Raw genomic sequence first — 20,817 nt, forward strand, 5'->3', positions numbered from 1 at the left:
TGCAGCACAGCTTTCCAATAAGGAGGAAGAGCCAGACTGAGATGGGCTTATAGAGGGCACAGAAACTGTTTCCCAGCTGCCTCCCTGGTTGTCTGAGGAAATAGGCAGATTCATCTGAGCAGGCCAAAGGCAGGAGAATGAAAGAGATGGGTTCTAGACATGAACTGTCTTTTCCAAGACATGGGGGTCTGAGAGCAGAAGGGATCCTGGGAAAGTGGGAAGGGGTTCAGGAGGGACTGGGGGAGTGGTTCACTCACCACAGGGTGGCAGGTCTCAAACACCTCGCTGAGCAGGATGCCACACTCCTTCTTGGCAAATGGTTCTCGGAGAGGATTCAGGACACATGTGTCCCGGGGGTCAAGGGTGTCTGGGCACTAAGGTGCAAAGGCAGGGCTGTTGACCTCCCCACCCCCAAATGCCTATTGCCTGGTGTGGCAGAGAGACTCTAGGGTAGCTGCCATGATCCCACTTCCTGGTGTTCCTGTCCTTGTATAATCCTCTCCTCTTGAGAGTGGGAGAGACCTACTATTTGCTTCAAACCAACAGAATATGGCAAGAGAGATGGGATGGACATGACTATGCATATAATTACATGATTATGTTACATAAGATCACAGAGGCCATCCTGTTGGAATCTCCCCCTTGCCAGCTGTGAGGAAGCCAGCAGCCACGTTGGGACCCCTCATGGCAGGAAGTGTGGCTGGTCTCTAGGAGTTGAGCCCAGTCTCAAGCAACAGCTAGCCAAAAGCTGAAGCTCTCCATCCTGCAGTTGCTAGGAGTTGACTGCCACCCACAACCACACAGGCAGGTGAAGAAGCAGCTCTTTCCCCAGTCTAGCCTCCAGGGGAGAGTCTAGTCCTGGCCACAACTTGATTGCAGCCTTATGAGATACTGAGCAGAGAACTAAGTCACATGCCCTGTTTCCTGACCCACAGAAACTGAGATAAGACCTGTGTGTTGGTTAATGCCACTAGTCCTAATAACGTTGTTACCCAGCAGTAAATAACTAACACAGATTTCCCCTAATCCCTGTTGACCCTCCTTCTTCAGTTTAATATTTTCACTGAAGTGCCCACCCTGGGTATGACTAAGGGTATAAGCAAGAAAGAAATATGGGACAGTGCTGGGGACAACAACAAAGCTTTGTCACCTGCTTGGATTCTCTAACATTGGGATGGGTTAGAGAATGGGTGCACTTTTCTGAAGTTGTGGGAACAGCCTTGTCCACCTCAGGATTTCACTGATCTCTATGCCATGCCCAACTACTGCTCTTGTCTCATATATATAGGCCCATCTCCATCTACTCCTCAAAAGAAAATAAAGATCACTTAGTCCAGGAAAGGCTAATATGCAATGCTCACATCACTCTCTGCTACTGTACCCATGACAGACATAAATAATCAATCACAATCCTCCTTCCAGCTAAACTTGATACATCTTAAGATATTTTCAATGTAGTTTGCTAAGCAGCCTCTTCTAACTGATCAGCTGTCACATAAAGTGAAATCTATTCACCATCCCTCTCTGGGCCCAGCCCCCTGACTTCAAAGGATCATACAGAAGATGGTACTTACACAAGGTCACCCAGCAAGTGGATGATCCAAGACCTGCTCTCAGTTCAGTATTTGGCAGCCTCTGCTAGGCATTCCCCAAGCCTCAAGAAAACCCCTGATTTTACCCTTACCTCCCTCTCAGAGGCCTTTTCTTGGATACATTCATCTCTCCAAGCATGCCTATCCTTTAACTGACAGCACCAGTCCCACTTCCTTCAGGAAACCTCTGATGTCCTCAACCTACATCCATCTCTCCTCTGTACCAGACCTAGCACCAGACACTAAAGGGCACAAGCCTTGCCTTCCCTACTAGGTGGCCACCTCTCCCAGGACAGACACTGCCTCCTTTGTGACCACCCCAGTCTTCCACTGCAGGTTGGCCCAGGGCAAGATGGGCAACTGGGGTTGTAAGATGAGATACTGTGTGTCTTCAGGCCACAGGACAGACTTTAGAGCTAGGGATCTGGACAGAGGCTGAGAGAGCATTCTCGGGAACAGTTCCACTTGATGTCCCTCTTCCCTGACCTGGGGCCTGATTCAGTGTAGCCAGTGTCCATTTGAGTGACAGGCACAAGCCAGTCTAGGGAGGCTTTACCTCAATTGCAGCCCAACTGCTGCCAAACTCCTGGGGGTTAGTTAACTCTAGGTTCTCTGGAGTCCTCATCTCATTGATGGTTTTTAGGTCAAAGTTCCCACAGAGGCCTGCCAGCTGACCCTGAAAGAAGAGAGGACACTACGTCAGTTGCAAGCATGCTGAGGGTGAACCATGAGCATAGGGGTCACCATGAGCCCAGGAGGTTTTCATGAACCCAAAAGCAACTGCTGGGGCTTCAATTTCAAGAGGGCTGGGTCAATGTCAGAGAAGAGGTACAGAGTGAGATGGAGCAGACAAGACAAAGGCATGCTCTTCTTGGCTCCTCAGAGAGGGACAGTTTACCCAAGGTCACCCTGAAGCTTGACTTAGTCCCAGGCAAAAGCAGACCCAGAAATGTTCTGCCCCCATGACTACCTGCCACTGAGGCCCAGCCTGGACATGCACTGTGGTTCTCTGGTCCCACAGGAGGGTGATGTGCTCCCGCGGGAAATGCACCAGTGTGAAGAACCCTGCTTGCCATGTGTGGACTTCCTGCTTCTCATCCAGAAAACTTTCAGGACTCTAAGGGGACAGAGTTGATCAGTCCTGAGGTCCAAATGCTCCCCAATGCCCAGATCAGCTAGTCCTGGCTACAAAAGCTGTGTGTGTGTGTGTGTGTGTGTATGTTGGTGCTGAGGTTTGGACCCAGGAACTTGAGAATGCTAAGCACATGCTCTACTACTGAGTGACACCCCTGGCCCCTGGTCCTGGCTACAATCGCTGCCCAGTGCCAGTGTCTTGCCAACTCCTCCACTTCCCTTGGGCCATGGCATGGACCTCTTTCTTCCTGGTCAAGGAATTTAGCCTGAACTCCTGGCTTGGTGGCACTTCAGTCCTTATCTTTTTTTTCCTCACCTCCCTATAACCTGTACATTGTCTACACAACCCTCACCAGCAGCAAGCCTTACAGGATTTCCTGAGTCGTTATCAAAGATGATGAGTGAGTTCCCAACATTGATGGAAATAAATTTTCTGCAGATGATGCCAGAGCTATAGCAGTTCACATTTTCTATGATCACAGAGAAGCTGAAATCTGATGTGCTCTAGGGAGAAGAAAAATGAATCCAATAAAACCTGGGAGAGTAGAGATCCTGCTGAAAGCACAGAGCAGAAGTAGACTTTGAAGTGGTTTTCAACCCACTTCTTTTTATTAGTTATGAGATTTGGGGTAACTTACTTCAGTTCTTCAAAGCGCAGTTTCATTTTTGGTGGGTTTAATGCAGTGTTTAGCAGTAGTGACTCTCCCTTATTGACTGATATAACAGGAATGGCTGGAATTGGCAGGGGGGCACAAGGAAGGGGAACTGTCTTACTTACACACTTGTTGTAAACCTTTTTTAGAGGGCAATTTGTCAGACTTGAATAACATTTTAAATGTACATAACTTTTCATATAGCAATTCGTCTAAAAATCTAGAGAGTAAAATGCTAGCTTAGAATGTTCAAGGCCCTGAGTTTGATACCCAGACTGCCAACAAAGAAACAAGTAAAAGAATCTAGAAATATATCTACACAAGAATATGTAGCAGCATTCAAACACTGGAACAACCTAAGTGTCCATCAATGGGGAATAATAAAATAGGGTATATTCTTTCTATAGAAGGTCCTGCTGTTAAAAAGAGTATGTACTGACAATGAGAGATAGCCCAAGTTATAACTCAAGTGAAAAAAGCAAACTTAAGAATCCTAACCATAGAAACTAAAGACAGTGTGTGCCTGTTGTATGTGTATGAGTACGTGTGTGTGTGTGTGTGTGTGAGTGTGTATGTGTGTGTTTTTCATGAAAACAGTCTTGCAGGATTCACCCGTTAGGAGTTGTTGTTTAATAGGAGACAGAAACAGAAGAGATGTGAAGGGGAATATTTGCTTTTAATATATTCCACATCATTTTAAATTTTGGCAAAAAATCATGCATAATTTTGAAATTTAAAAAATAAAATAGGACAAGATCAATAATCTTTATTTTGTGAAGTTATCAGAATTAGGTGAAAGACCCCGGTGCAATGTCCATCCCCTAGATAAGACTTCTTCCATGGAAGGTTTTTTCATTGCTTTTATTGCTATTATGATGAGGTGGACAGGCCTTAGCAAAACCAAGTTCCCCTGGTGTATCTGGCACTGCCCACACTGATGGTGCCCCTTGTCTCCTTCTGGGGGATCCTACCCTTCACTGTGCCACCCCCATGTCACCATTCCTCTTCCTCTGGGTGAATCAAAGATTTTGACACATGACTCCTAACACATACTAACTCTTCAGTCATATTTCTGGTTCAACTCTAACCCCAGCTGCCACAATCTAACTGTGTGACCTTGAACAAGTTCCCTGACATCCCCAAGCTCAAATTGCTACATCTGTAACATGGGGTCAATTAACCCAACCTTGTAAGGTGGAGTGAGAATTAAAAAAGAACCCACAGAAATGGTTCAGTAGACCACTAGATGTATATTGTCATAGAAGCTCAAAAAGCACTTTCTATTACAGGCAGAAAAAAACATCAGGCCCAATAGGAGAAGTTTGTAAAGGTAAGTGGACAAGGAGTGGGGTTCTATGCAGCTCTAGCTTTTTCCTCAACACAACCACACCTCAAAGCATAGATCCACCTGCCCACCCAATTATGTATCAAATTGGAGTCCAGAGGATCAACATGCTCTGACAGGTTCTCATCCCAGGCTGCTCTGGATCCTCATGGAGCAGACACATCCAGGAACTCACCTTGACTAGGTGCACTTTGCAGGCCCCCACAAAGTCAAACGGGAGCCCATCAAATGTGCGGTAATGCCGGTCTCCATAGGCAGTGCAGGTGGAGGCACAGGGGTACAGGGTGCACTGGAACGAGCCTTGCTGGCACACACTGAAACACACACACACACAGACCAGCTTGCAGAACACATGCCACTTAATATATGAATGCCCTTGATGGAGCCATTGCTCATTGAATGCACACTGTGTGCCCTTAAGTGAATCAATAAACATCATTAAACTCCAACTGAAGCTTGGAGGGCAGAATTGTGATTCCCATTTTATGTAGGAGACACTGGACCTTCAGAGAAGTTAGGACACACTGACCTTTAGAGAAGTTAAGGATGCACAGCCACTAAATAGTGGAGCTGAGATTTAACTTAGATCTTTTTGACTCTGAAGTCCATAGTCTCTTTTTTCACTCCATTCAATTCATTCAACAAATATTGACTACCATGACAATAGGCACTCTTCTAGGAGTTTGAGACATATCAGTGAATAAAATGGGGGGTGGGGGCAGAAAGTACTCTGCCTTAGAAAAACTTCTGTCCTAGAGGGGAAAGACATGCACTGGACATTTTAAAAATAAAAAGTATGTGTAAATAATATAATATGTTAGAGGGCAATGAGTGATATGTGAGGAACAGGATGAAGGCATATTGTGGCAATAGATTATATTTTTAATATAATATATTTATTTTGATGGTCAGGCAACATGTCTGCAGAGATTTAAAGGAGGTGAAAGAGTTAACTATATGGAATCTGGAAGATGAGCATTCTGGGAGAGGGGTACAGTCTGCAGAGGCTCTGGGGAACACTCAAGAGATAACATGGCTAGAATGGATGGCACAAGAATAAGACGGTAGAAGAATTCAAAGGGACAATGGAGAGTCAGATGACATAGGTCCCAGAAGGCTGTAAAAATGTTAGCTTTTGCTAGGAATGAGAGAAGACATAGCTGGAGGAATTGATTGTGGGAATGACATGATCTGACTTGTGTTCTGCTTTGGCTTCTACACAGAGTCTAAGCTGAAGGGGGTTGAAGAAAAGCAGAAAAGCCAGTTGGGAGGTTACTGCAGTAAATAAGAGAAGAGATGATGGCAGCTTGGAGTAGGGTAATAGCAGTGGAAGGAGGAAGATGTAGTCTTCAAAATATTTGGGGAATATTTTGAAAGCAGAACCAAAAGGTTGGATGTGGATAGTAAGAGAGAAGACTCAAGGATTACTCCAGGTTTTGTGGCATGACCAACTGCAAGAATAAAGTCATTAACCTGGATGGGAAAGGCATAAAGAATAGCAGGTTTGAGGGGGAAAGATAGGGTGATCTGTTTAAAACACACTGAGTTTAAGATGTCCATTAGCCATACATGTGGTGACGTCAACTAGGTAGTTGTCAGGAGTTCAAAAGAGAGATGTTGGCTACAGGCAGAAATATGGAAGCCATCTGCACATGGATGGACCTTACTGTTATAGGAGTTTACTAAGGGAATGAGTACACAGGAGAGAAGTTCCTTGGGATGCCCCAGCCCAAAGGGGTCAGAGAAGGAGAAGAACCAGCAAGAAAGCTGAGAAGGAGAAACAGGAAAGGTAGCAAGAAAATCAAGAAGGCATGGTGCTCCAGAAGCTACTTGAACAAAGGAAGCAAGACAAATAAATTACCTGCAGGTGATCAATGTGTTAAATGACACTATTAGGTCTTGGAAGGTGAGGGCTGAGAAATAAACTCTGGGTGCAGCAACATGGAGGTTACTGGTGACCTTGGTAGGAACACTTTCAATGGAACACTGGGGAAAATGCCTGATTAAAATGAGCTTAAGGGAAAATGGAAGAAGAAGAATTGGGAACAGCAAATATAGATAACTTTTACTGGAGATTTGACAATAAAAGATTATCAAAGAAATGGAGCAATTGCTCAGAGGTTGAAAGTTTATCAAATTGCATAATGTTATGCAATGGGGATGATCCAGTGGAGAAGGATAAACTGATTAAATGGGAGAGAAAAAGGAGAGTAGCTGTCAACACCCTTGAATGGGTGAAAGGCGCTGGGGTTTAGAGCACAGGTGATAGGATTGGTTTTAGATAGGTATACCATATCATACCATATCTAGCAGAGTACTCTTGGATAAGTTTAGGTTAGCCAGTCCTAATTTCTCTCCACATGTACCTGGCATTCCTAGTTACCTCCAGTCCATCACAGTCATGAAATCATACATATACTGGGCTATATATCCTTCAGACACCTGCACAGAGTTTCATATCTTGATATTATTTCCAGGTCTTCTGGGGTCTGACAGCCAGTACTCCAACCCTATATATACACCTTGACCTATCTGCAGGAAAGCCTTGAAGTAGATGGTCTTGACTGTGAACCTACTACAAACATGGAAAAAAATGCCATGCCCATGATATGGGCCAGAGAAACAGAACAGTTTTGACCTCAGCATGGGACAGGAACTGGGGTCCAGCTCTTAGCCAACTGGATGAATCTCTAAGATAGAACCTCTCTGAGATTCTCTGCTAAGTTTCTGGGCCCCCGTGTAGGGGCTGCCTGTTCACATCAGGCCACCCTTGGCTGGTTCTTAACATTAGAATAGTGTCTGAGTTTGCTCTCCAACATCAGGACACCAGTTTATCATTTCTTGGCCCTTCCCCTCTCACTGTCTCTATCAGAAGACTGAATCTCTACTTACCACCATACTCCCTGCTGCTTGGCCCAGCACAGGCTCTACAGAACTAGTCCTAAGACTCTTTCCACAGAGTCCAATTCAGGTATATACACTCCCACATATGTGTACTTACATTGTTGAACATACAGTGTGAAAATATACTCACATATGCACTCACTCACTTTTATATATGGGCATGTATATATTCTTGGCAAAACACAAATGCACATTTACACATATATGTTCACTCACATGTGAATATAAAATGCATATCCAATACACACAGATACTGATGAACTTTGCATATAGATCCATATGCATACAGATATATATAAACACACCTATATACATACACAAATTCCTACTTGTAGGTATTCACGAATATACTCAGATTTATGAATGACTGCCATTTCAGAGACATGCATGTTCACCTAAGAAGTCTGTGCATTTTGGATTTGTGCCCACATTTACATGCTCATATAAGTTGCAAGCACATGGTTATAGTTTATATACATTTATATACATGTTTGAACAAACTCACATTCATGCAAATACACAAAAATATTACAAAATATAATTTTATGTATTTATACCTGAATATGTACATAAGCCCCACATACAACCTAAAAACACACATCATGAATATGAACACTATGGAAAGGAAATGATAGACTCTATGCATGATATCACATTCCATAATCATGCATTTTCCAGTAAAAAGCAAACCCTGTTTAGAGTTCTAACTTACCAGGTATGGCAGGGAGACATCACCTGATCCCCAGGGAAATACTCCTTCCCTTTCCAAGTGCATGGGCACTCTTCTGGTAGGAAACATGCATCCCCATGTCTGAGCAGGCTGTAGGGACACAGCAAGCAAATGCTCAAGAGAACATTCTTTCTTGATCTGCCATCTATGCAAAACCATGCATCACATGGATGTCTTGGAGTGGATCTCAGCCTTTTCCCGAAAAGAGACTAACCAAGTACCCACTGTGTAGCCTGCTACAGGGAGGCTCAGAGGCACCTTGGTGAATAAAGAAATCAAAGACAGGCAATGCCCAGTTTGGAAGATTCTGCTATCCTTCAGCAAGTAAGGCTCAGCTTACTAGTCAATGCTTCCCTGGTCAGGCAGATGTCAGTAGCTCCTTAGATACTAGCTATAAACTAATGAACAGACCAGGGACATGGGCATTGACACTCTAAACCAAGTTGTTCATGGAGCTTTCAGATCACAGGCCCAAAGTCATAGTGCTACCATCTTCCAGTTTGATTTTCATGAAATCTGACCCACTCTCAGGCAGGAGCCAGGGACATCTCAGGGAATTTATTGAAGTTCTCAGGTGCAACTCTAACCATGTCTGAGCATCATCAGGATACAATCTGGGGCAGGGGTAAGAAAATAAGCATTGACAATAAGCAATTTTTAGTTCAATTTCAGGATCTGCTTAGGACAAGTTATTTAACCTTCCTATTTTACTTTTCAAAAGAATATAAGTTCATGGTTTTCAAAGAAACAAAGAGAAAGAGCACTGCAGGTATTATATTGAAAAATGTCTTTTGTTAATTCTTCCCCATCTCCAGATTTTCCTCCTGGAGGCACTTTCTGGACTATAGTACAGGAAAATGAAACTTGGGCAGTGCACAATGTGTCACTGAGGAGAGGAGACAGAAACTGGAGTACAGGGCTTGTGAGGTGGCTGAATATGCAGGTCTGTATATAAAAGAGGAGAGATCTGCTCAGAGAAGGAATTCCAGAATTCTGCTTAAGTTATCTTAAGTCTTTAACCATGTATTAAATTTCCCATGAGGAAAGATTCTAAGGGTTGGCAAGAAATGGCCATTGAGAAAATGTAAAATTAATGGAGATTTCTGATACAGTGCAGTACTGGAACATGTCAGGATTATGACCAGCTAGAATAGAAAGACTTTTCTTCACACTCCAGGCCTTGGGAATAGAACTACTATAGACAAACTAACAAATTTAAACACAAGTCTTGAAAAGATCATGCTAATAAACCATGTAGATTAATTGCCTACAATATCAAAACTCAACACTCAATAAACAAAGTCAACAAAATACAGCATAAAACAATGTAAAACTCATAATGTCCAGCATCTAGTACAAATTTTGTAGTTATGTGAGGTGGGGAAATATAACCCAAAACCAGGAGAAATTAGAAGAAAAATCAGTCAATAGTTACAAGAGATGCCAAAATGTTATACATGATAGAATTAGCAGATAAGGACTTTATGTTACTATAAATATATTTAAGCTTTAAAAATAAGGCAGACATAGTGAGTGAATAGTAGAAGAATTTCAGAAGAGACATAAAAAATATTTTTAAAAGAGGAAATTCTTAAAATTTTAATATAGTTTTAAAAATTTGCTAAAAGGGTGTAACAACAGACTAAACACTTCAGAAGTGAAGAATAATAGCCTTGAAGATGGACAAAAGAAATGGTTCAATCTGAAGAAGAAAGCCTAGTGGGAAAAAATGCAGTTTCACTTATTTATGAGGCAATCAGGTGTTCCAGTGTAATTCCAGGGGAAATAACCGGAGCTGAAATACTATCAGTTTTGATGAAGCTCAGTGAACTCTAAACAGAATAAATGCACATACAAAATATGTAGGCATGTAGTCAAACATCTGACAGTGATGGAGAATGTTTAAAAAGTCAAGACATTACATAGCAAGGGAATAATGATGAAAATTAAACTAGTAAAAGAAAAAGGTTAATCTAGAATTCTGCATATTAAAGAAAAGATTGATAAAATTTGACAACCTCCTGGCTAGAATAAATAATAAAGAGAGAGAAGAGAGGAGAGGAGAGGAGAGGAGAGGAGAGGAGAGGAGAGGAGAGAATAAAGAAGAGTGGAGAGAGAAGAAAGAGAGAAACCTGAAATTACCAATATCAAGAACCAAAGGAAACATCACTACAGATCCTACACATATTAAAAGGAAAACAAAAGAACAGTATGTACAAAGTTAATTCAATAAAGGTAACAACTTAGGTGGGATGGACAATTCCTTAAAAGACACAATCATGAAAGCTTAGTCAAGAAGGAACCTGGAAAGCCCAATATGTATTAAACAAATTGAATTTGAAGTCAAAAGCATCTCAAGACTGGTAAATTTTATCAAGTACTTAAAGAAGAGACAATACCAATTCTAAACAAATTCTTCCAAAAAAAATTAAAAGTAAGATAATATTTTTCAACTCATTCCTGTAAGGCCAACATTACTCTGATACCAAAATCAGATGGAAACATCTCAAGTGGAGAAAAAACACAGAAAAATATCTTCCGTGAACACAGAATATTAAGTAAACTGGGGTCTATCCTGGGAATGAATGTTGGTTTAATATTCAAAAATCAATTGATGCAATTTGCATCAAAAACAATAAAATAAAGAGGAAATGCTATGTGATGTTTTAATAAATAAAATCAATCAACAAAATTCAGAGCCCATTTATTATAAAATGTTCAGCATACTAGAAACAAATCTAGTAAAGGATATCTACCAAAAAAGTATGACTAATATTATCATTAATGATAAAAGAATGATTGTTTTACCCTAAAATAGAGGAAGGTAATAATTTTTACTCATATTACTTCTATTCAAAAGTATAGAGTAGGTTCTATTCATTGTAACCAGACAAGGGAAAAAAATACAAAGTGTAAAGATTAGAAATGAAGAAGATAAACTGTTTTGATTCACAGATGATATGATCATGTATAGAAATCCAGGAATCTATGAAAAGGTCAACAGAACTAAATAAATGAATTTAACAAGACTGCAGAATACAAAGATAGTATACTACAGTAAACTGTGTTTCTATATTCCAACAATGAACAAAAATGAAACTAATGAAAATACTTATGATATCAGAAAAACATCAAATACCTGTGAATAAATTCAATGACAAAGTTGCAAAACCTCCTTTGAAAACTATAAAACACTGCTGAGAGAAATGGAAAAAGACCCAATAAATGAGGAGATAATATCACATTTGTGGATTGTACAACTCTCTGGTATTAAAATATGTTTTCTTCCCAAAACAATTTATAGATAGAACACAATCTCAATCAAAATCCCACAGACTTTTTTTGAGGGATAGCAATAGAAATGGACAAACTGATTCTAAATTTACATGGAAATGCAAAGACCTAGAAGTGCCGAACAACTTCTGAAAAGAACCAAGTTAGAGAACTATCACTTAGAGATTTCAAGGCTTGCTCCACAGTTTTAGGAAACCAGACTGTGTGATAATGACCTAAAGAAGCTCCATAACAACGAAGTGGGACCTACTGTTTTGTTGGGGAAATCTAAAATGTTAGTTTTTGTAGTTTGGTTTCTTGTTTTTTGTTCTTGGCACAACCAAGTTTCTGGAGTGGAAATCTTTCCCATCTCTAGATGGGAGGCAAAATCTCCCTGCCACTATCTGGGGAAACCAAGCTAGGGAAGGAGGGTTGGGAAACAAGTGGCTTTCACTTTGCCTGTTTCCACTCTCCATCACCCCTACCTTGGTGCCTCTATGATAAAAAATATCTGGTTTTGTTTCTCTAGATTTTGTGTGTGTGTGTGTGTGTGTGTGTGTGTGTGTGTGTGTGTGTGCTGAGCCCAGGACCTTCCATATAAGCAAGTGCTCTATCACTGAGCTGCTCCTTATTGGACTTGCAACTCATCCTCCCATCTTTATCCCACCACCCCTTTCTGAGATGCCTTCAGCTGAACTTCTGAAGCTCTCAACATAGCGTTCTCCCCAGAAGGCATCAGCTGTCAACTTCTGCTTTGCAAGGTCAGTCTACACATCCACCCATGTTCCTCCTTCAAAAACTATTGCCTGATCTTGTGCTACTGTTATCTCCACTTCTTTCTCTTTGTTCCTGCAGGTTTATACCTTTTTTTATTCCATTACCAACATTCCATTGTGGTTATGGGAGGAAGCAGAAAAAAAAAAGCACTCTATTTTACCCAGTCACTTAACCTTTCTAAGCCTCTGTTTTGTCATTCATAAAATGTGGGTAATGATACCTTCCTCCCAAGGTCATTTTGAGAATTTAATTATAGGCCTGGGAACAATGCCCAGCACCAAGTAAATACACAATAAATATTATTTCCCTGATGCTCTTTTCCTCATAATTGCATCAACCACCAACAGCAAGGCTGGCTTATATCACATTTCACCATCACCCACAGGCCCTTTCTGCAGGGTCTTCATAGCCACCCACCTTACACTGCTCCCTCTTTGTCCTTAGCAGACATGCCTACATACCTGAGTGCCTATGTGCCCACCACAGGGAAGAGTATGAGTGACTCAGGGCTGCAGCCTCTGCGCTCAAGTTGCCTTTAACTTGTAGAGTGAACATCCTCTCACCTTTTAGAGGATCAACTAATTTATGGGGGCATTTACAAATGCATGAAACCAGATGAGGAGAGACAAAGCTATTGGTTCACATAGAGCATTTACTCTGTGCCATTTTTTCAGAAGAGGGAAAGGAGACTCACTTGGGGTGTCAAACTAATCATTCATTAAGTGGCAGAGCCAGGATTCAAGCTCAACTCCAGAGTCTGTTCATAACCACCATACTTCACTGCTTGGGGGCTCCCAGGCCTTTGGTAAAGTACCCAGATACAAATAAATGTGGAGCAGCACAAACAGCTCTGACTCCTGCAGTGGTCAGGCCTCAGATGCCTGCAATGGCTCCAGTGTTCTTTGGAGCAATGCACAGCATCCAAAGATTCTTAGCTACACTATGGAGACAGAATGGTGACCAGATGGCCCAGAGGTGACCTTGGGCTCAGAGGGGCTGGTAAGGATGACAGTGAGGCATCTTTGGGAGTCCTATCCAACAATAGGGCATTTCAAGATAGTGGGAAATGCCTGCCCTTCCCATACTAATGAGATTGTAATAATCCCCCTTTGGTAAACCCCTATGGAATGTGCGTCAGTTCCTTATAGGCCATCTGACACAGCTCTCAATAAAATCACTGGCAGGACCAAGCCCAGAGTTCAATCCTCCCAGGATCTAGTCCAGTGTTTCCTCCCTCGTGCCTTTGAGGTCTGTTACCAAGGTAAATGGGGGATTACCCCTGTTCTTGACCCCAGAGCCCTAGCTTTTCCTGACCTCAGTCATAGCTTTTCCTGAACTTGTGCACACAAAACAGTGCCCCAAAGGACCTTCTGTGACAAAGACACTCCTCACAAGGTCTGGGACCCACATGGCCATGGGTGACCTAGGATTCTGTGCAGGCTCTTGTGGAAGCTCTATTCTGGGAAGAGGTAGGCTCATGCCCCACATTGACTTCTGTGTAGGTAACTAAACCCTGGACCTCATACAGCTGGCATGCTGTCAGCAAGAGGTAGGGTTTGGAGTAAGGAAGCTTGGGTGTAAGTCATGGTTCCTTGAGCAGACCACTTCCACTGCACCTGCCCCTGCATTGGTTTCTTCATCTGCAAAATGAGAACAAACATTCTCTCCTCTTCTCTCTTACGGTTGCTCTGATATCAAAGGAGGTAACACTAAAGTGTTCTTAACAAACAGTAAAATTCTAACGGGCCATCGCCTCCCCTTCCCAGCCTAGAAGCCCTGATCCTCATCTCATTTTCCTTGGCTCCCAAGCCTTGACCAGATCTACCAGTTGACCAATAATCTCTTCATTGGCTGAAGAGCACAGCCCAGTGCTGACAAGTCATGGGATGCCCAGTGGTCTCTTTGGCCTAGACCCAGGATTAAGCACTGGCAGAGCTGGGTGCTGGGTCCCAGTGTACAAACACCCAGAAGGTACATCCTCATAACTCAACTCCTGCAACTCTTACATGAATTTGATGGCAGCATTTTGGAGATTGAGGAGGGAGACTATTTTCATTTTTCTTCAAGGATTCCAGGGGAACCAGTCTTCTACCTGAGTACGCTGCTCAGAACTGTGCAGGGAAAGAGGTTGGGGGCTGATATATGGGTTTCCTCTTGCATGGTTTTCAACCTATTGGGTCACAAGGGCATGCCAGACACCCAACTCAGAGCTTCCTCTTTGGTACTTCCACTTAATCTATCTGTTAAGGTTGTAGGCATTATTATTATTCCCATTTTACAGATGAAATACAGCCTCGGAGGCCAGGCACCTTCTTCACTCAAGGTTAAGAAGCAGAGCTGGGCAGAACCCATCCCAGTTTGGATCCCCAAGATCCTCTTCTTTCTCAGCCCACTGGCATCATAGTTACCCTCAAATAGTTCTTCCCTTCCTTCCACCCCCACCTCCACCCCACACATCTGTGGTCCTTGGCTCTGCCAGCTTTTAGGCAGGAGAGACCATCGCAACAGGAGTCCCTACCCGTGGGGACAGGCACAGCCCGACAGGCAAGGACCATGGGCTGGCCTGCTCAGGTTCAGTAGCTGCTGCTCACACGTCCTCTCTCTGCTCAGCTCAGGATCTGTGTGCACATCACTGCAGTTCACAAAGACCTGTCCTGTTGGGCAGGCTGCAGCTGAAAGATAAGAGGTGGGTGTTGCAGCTCTTGGGCTTGGAAGTAGGCTATTGCTTCAGGATGACCCTGGAGCCCTGGGACCTGCATCTGGAGGAGGCTGCTCCTGGGGCGTTGCTTGAGTTCCCACATATACATTACAGAGGAAGGAGGGATGTGTGCCATTATATTACAAGACAACCATCACTAGGACCCATGACTGAATAAGTCCTCCATACCAGGTGCTGTTCCAGGCACTCCCCATGCATTATCTTATGTAACCCTGCAACCACTTTGCAAGGTATTATTATCCCTCTTTTCTCATATAAGGGAGTGAAGCTATTGTGTTTTATTTTTATTTATTTATTTTTAAAAAATATTTTTTTAGTTGTAGATGGACACAATACCTTTATTTTTATTTATTTATTTATTTATTTTTATGTGATGCTGAGAATTGAACCCAGTGCCTCACACATGCTAGGCAAGTGCTCTACCACTGAGCTACAACCCCAGCCCCTATTGTGTTTTAAAAGGGCATCACAAATGAAAGAAAGGGCTCAAGGGGGACCAGGAGAGGGGTCAGAAAGAACATAACAAAACTTCATGGTGGGGTGGCCAGAGGATGGAACAATAGGGACAGTCAACTTCCTGTCACTTGTTTCTGTGACATAAAACAATCCTCTCTCCCTAAGCCTTCCATAAAGTCTGCCATATACATTTGTACTTTAATTTTTTTGTTTAGTTTTGTAGTACTGGGGATTGAACCCAGAGCTTGGCACATGCTTGGTCACTGAGCTACATCCCCAGGCCCTCACCTGCATTTTGTATGAGTGACCCTTTTAGGGAAATCAATAAAAGGCCACTGAGGCCCATGCTCAGGCTGGGATGGAGATGGAAAAAAGGAATAGCAATGTCCCAAACAGGCAGAAATCTGAAGCCAGAAATGATCAAAAGAAAATCATTTTCAGGAATTTACATAAAACATGGGAAGGATGTAAGAATCTGAATTATCTACAAAAGCAGAAATGAAGGCTTGGGAAGGTGAAGTGAGTTGCCCAGGGTTGCACAGCTAGTGAATTCTGATCAGGATTTGAACCTAGACCATCTAAGCCTAGAGGCTCAGCTCTTAACTGCCTGCCACATGATTATTCTCCCTCTTTGCTAATCTTTATTCTTAGTGGGCTCCTCCACCCTAAGAGGCTCTCCCTAAGTGCTCCAGGCCCCATGCCCCCCCCCCACCTCTAAGCCCCTCACAGGGTGACCGACCAAATGTTCTATCCACCCCAATATCTGTTTCCTGGGAGAGTCTCAAAGGCCTAAGGTGTCCTCTCCATCTCTATGACCCAAGGTTCAGTGCTGGGGAGGGCAGAGCTAGACTAAGTAGATATTTGACAGCTTAGACCAAGAAAATCCAGGATGTAAGGAGTTTGAGAAACTGCACTGATACTCCAGAGGTTTAGGGTGGGGCTAGGGCAGGGTTTCAGGATGCCAAGAGGGCAAAGAATATATAAGTTTGGTGTAGAGCAAAAGCTGAGATGGGCTCCCATGTCCCTATCAGCACTCCACATCCCCCACTTTCTTCTCCATACCCTACTCCCAAGAGGAGCCCCCAGAGAATTCCAGTCCTTCCAACCACCCTCACCTGGAGCTCTGCTATCACAGCTCATGACTCCATCTTTGCAGTGGCTGCAGAGAGAGAAGTGGGGCACTGGTGTTAGCTGACCTGGTCACTGCAGGACCCACATACCCCATAGTACTTCACTCAGATTGCTGCAGGGATAAGACAGACATCCTCACTCACTGTCCCCCTGTCCCCATACAGAGGAGGTAGTTGGGTGCCACTTTAAGGAAGGCTCCATTCAATTGCATTGTCTTCCATTAGCAGCTTTAGTTTAGAGAGAGGACAATGAGGCTGTTACCCAGGGAGCTCACCAGAGGCCCAGGGATGGGATGTCACTCTTTCCAGGGGGATAATCCATGCCTTGAAAGTGGCAGGAGCACTGGTTCCTATAAAAACCAAGAAGAGGGAAATGTAAGTGGACTCACAAGCTGGAGGGACTTCCAAGGACAGAGGGCCCACCTTCAGACAGCCAGGGACATGAGGATACAGAAAGAAGTAATGACATTTACTGTGATGTGTCACACTTCTAGGAAGTGGGAAAGCTAATCTGGCACCAGCAACAGAGGTCAGGGTTGGGTGCCACATTCAGGCCATCCATCAAGCTTAGATAAGGACAGCCCTACAGGTCTCTGTCCATTCCCACAACTAGCCTCACTTGGACTGAGGAAGGGAGAAATGGTAAGAACAGAGCCCCTGTTCCCAGAGCCCCTGCTTCCCAGAGCGCCTGCCCCTATGGGCAGGCGCTGCACAGGGCCTGCATCCTGCTGCAGCTGTTCTGGTCAGTTGCACCCAGCATCTGTTCTGACTGGTCAGTGCCGTGCCACACTTGTTATGTACTGATGCTTGGCTGGGGACACTGAATCAGACCTTCCACGTACATTGTGTTATCGACTCCTCACTGGGATTTTGGCAGGTAGGAATTCTCATGCTGTCTTGACTCTTCTGACTTGTCTGAGGGCAAAGGCTTTGTATCTCATCACACAACACCAGAGCACCTGCCAATTTGGCACATGCAGGTCGGGGTTGGAAGGGATACTTGGAAGGGATGCCTGAACTCATCCAATACCAGTGCCTCTCAACTACTTTCTCCCTATATAACACAGAGACTCCTTCTGTTGGCAACACTCATGGTCACAGGATAGGGGAAGGGCACACATACAAAACTCAACAGAGGATTCTGTAGCTTGAAAACCTGGAGTTGTTCCTATTTCTCCCCTACAGAGGCTTCTCTCCAATACTTCCCCCCACTGAAATTCATTATTATACTATTTTCTAGATGGAGAAGCAGAAGCTAGGGAGCACCAACAGCCTTGACAGGACCCACATACCCCATATTGAGCTTGGGACTGGCTGGACTGACAGTGTAGCCTTGACAAGTGCCCCAGGATCGTGTGGAGTCACCTCCTACCACTCTCTTCCACTTTGCCCTCCAGTTGCACTGGGAATCCTCCTTGAGCTGAGCTCAGACCTCCCCTCCCCTGAAGCCTTTCCCTCACTTCCCTCAGGTCTCCACTCAGACCTCACCACATGTAGGTAACAGTACAGAACTCTTTGCCCTTACTCTGTAGGACTTTTTACCATTGGGGCCTTGAGGTTCTGTTGGTTTAGTTTCACTCCCCTGGAGTGTGAGCTCCATGAGGGAAAGACTATTTTGTTCATTACTGAATTTCCAGAGCCTAGAAATGTGTGGAACACACTAGGATGTAATAAATACTTGTGGAAGAAGAAAGGAGGAAAGGGAGGCTCCATGGGTTGTTCTGCTCTGTGGGAAAGACAGAGTGAGTGGCCTGAAGAGCCAGAGCCAAGGAGAGGACCAAGAGGAGAGGGCCCCCCCCCACCACTTTACCCACCAAGATCTGCCTGAACATGAGCTAAGACAGGGACAGAAGATATCCAATCAGGGTCCCCATCTTAGAGGCTCTGAAGATCCCAACTTCTCTCTGACCTGATTCACAGGTCAAGCTGGCTCACTTACCTGGGGACACAGAGGTCTGCTTGGGCATCCAGATAGGTGTCTGGTGGACAGGTGCATCCCTCTACACACTCATTCTTGCTAAAATCACTATCACCATCAGGTCCACAGGCCTCAGGGCTGGCCAGGTCTTGACAGGTTTGTCCACATGGGGCCACACAGGGGCTGTACTCCTTGGTGGCCTTACAGGATAGTGCTGCAGTGGGAAGGGGAATCATGGTTTGTCTTTCTCATCCCCGTAACAGTGTAGAATGGTGGGGTGTCATCCTGATGTGAAGAACTGAGACCCAGAGATGTTTAGACACTTGCCCAAGGTACAAGCAGATCAAAGTCAGAATTGGGATTTGAACCCAGGTCTGGCTCCGGAGTCCCACTGTCTTTCTAGTAAAGTAGGTGGTGGGCCTTGTCTACCACTGGCATTTCCTTTTCCCTGCAGGACACAGCTCATAGATAGTGATATTGGGTGAAGAGGGGAAGTGACCACTCCTGATGGTCCTGAATCTAGCCTATGAATCCCATGGGTGTGTGCATGCACATGCACCTCCACTCTTACTTCCAAAGCTATAAAGATCAACTGTGCTCCTAAGACTCAGGGCCACTCTTTCCTCATCTGGCTATGGTCCCACTCCAGAGGAGCCTCCCACAGTGTCAGGGGCAATAGACCTACTGAGACTGTCAAGCTCAATTGTTCTCAATCTAAGCTGGACATTAAAGGCATGTAGGGAGCTCTTTAAAAATGCTAATGTCTCTGGGCTGGGGATGTGGCTCAAGCAGTAACACGCTCGCCTGGCATACACGTTCGATCCTCAGCACCACATAAAAATAAAATAAAGATGTTGTATCCGCTGAAAATTTATTTAAAAATTCTCTCTCTCTCTCTCTTTAAAAAAAATGCTAATGTCTCTACCCCAGTGTCAGATATGCTATCTTAGTTGATACCAGATGTGCCCTAGATGTGTGCAATTAAAAATAATGTCCTATGATGTTCTAATATGCAGCCAGAGTCATAATCCACTGACTCTGTCCAATCACCTCTGGAAAACTTTGGTTCAGAGAGGTACAGGGTCTTGCACAGGGATACAGCACATTACCTGCAAGGTTAGAATAGAACTCACATCTCCTGAATTCCATTATAGTGTCTTTTCCATTTATTCCAAAACTTTGCTAAGAGCTCACTGAGAGCTGGGCACTGTGTTGAGAATGAGGGCACAGAGACGACTAAGAAGAGGAAGGAGGGCATAGTTCAGATGGGGTGGCTATTAAGCCATGTGTGCACCAAAACTTGAGGGCCTCTAAGCCAATGCTCTTTAGAAAGCTCATTCTGCTACAGTGAGAAGGTAGTTCGGACTAGGGCAGTGGCAGTGGAGGTGGCAAAAGTGGGTGAGCTTGGGACTGGCTGGACTGACAGTTCTTGGAGATGAACTGAGGTGAGGGTAAGAGAAGCAATTCTGAGTGACATGGCCCCGGTATCAAGACCAGGTGACCAGGGGACAGAAGCCCCTGACAGAGATGGAAAGTATAGGAGAAGCTGGCTATGAAAGGCAAATTCAGACTCCAGAGCAGGAGATAAAACCCAATGGAGAGTCTAGGGGGCAATGAACATCCAGGACTGGAGTCCAGGCTCCTTCAGCCCACACCACATCAGCACACTCACCGCAGGCTGGCAGGTTGGCACGGAAATTAACTGGCAGTCCATGGCGCTGGCACAGATGGGCATAGTGGGCCAGTGTGGCACATAGGCATGACTGCCCACAGTGGCAGGCATCCCGGCGGCACTGCTCAAAGTAGGGCACAGGGCTCAGGTAGGCAGAGCAGGGTGCAAATAGCTCCCCCATGAGCACGCTGCAGGACTGCACTGCATAGGAGGCTGGGGACAGAGGACAGGTGGTCAGGGGTCTGGTTTGCCTGATGCCCCAGGACTCAGCCTCTACCTCCCTGGCCACAGCTGAGGGGACTGGGGGTTGTGTGTGTGTATGTTTGTCTATATGTGCATGTGTGTATTTGTACAGTGGAGATGGAGGCAGATGCCTCAGTGCATGGCTGGCTGGGAGTGTGTTGGTGTGTCTTAGTAAGTCTGAGTGTGAATAAGTGGCTGGCCTTGGACATGGGTAGAAATGACTGTGAGTGTATATGTGTATGCATGCACTCATGTCATGATTCTACCTTGT

At 44.4% G+C, this 20,817-nt stretch overlaps 1 protein-coding gene across 1 annotated transcript in view; it reads right to left on the reverse strand.

The window, feature by feature from the left end:
- Otog (otogelin) overlaps positions 1-20,817 on the reverse strand; it is a 73,246-nt gene that overhangs the window by 31,857 nt on the left and 20,572 nt on the right. The window contains exons 19-29 of the mRNA XM_026399023.2: positions 20,304-20,516; positions 18,653-18,845; positions 16,989-17,063; positions 16,699-16,742; positions 14,927-15,080; positions 8,341-8,448; positions 4,900-5,038; positions 3,096-3,230; positions 2,563-2,709; positions 2,149-2,268; positions 258-374 (exon numbers count right to left, since the gene is read on the reverse strand). Coding sequence (XP_026254808.2) covers positions 258-374; positions 2,149-2,268; positions 2,563-2,709; positions 3,096-3,230; positions 4,900-5,038; positions 8,341-8,448; positions 14,927-15,080; positions 16,699-16,742; positions 16,989-17,063; positions 18,653-18,845; positions 20,304-20,516 — 1,445 coding nt within the window. The remainder of the gene's footprint in view (positions 1-257; positions 375-2,148; positions 2,269-2,562; positions 2,710-3,095; positions 3,231-4,899; positions 5,039-8,340; positions 8,449-14,926; positions 15,081-16,698; positions 16,743-16,988; positions 17,064-18,652; positions 18,846-20,303; positions 20,517-20,817) is intronic.

This window comes from Urocitellus parryii, chromosome 4, assembly GCF_045843805.1.
Source record: "Urocitellus parryii isolate mUroPar1 chromosome 4, mUroPar1.hap1, whole genome shotgun sequence".
NCBI lineage: Eukaryota > Metazoa > Chordata > Mammalia > Rodentia > Sciuridae > Urocitellus > Urocitellus parryii.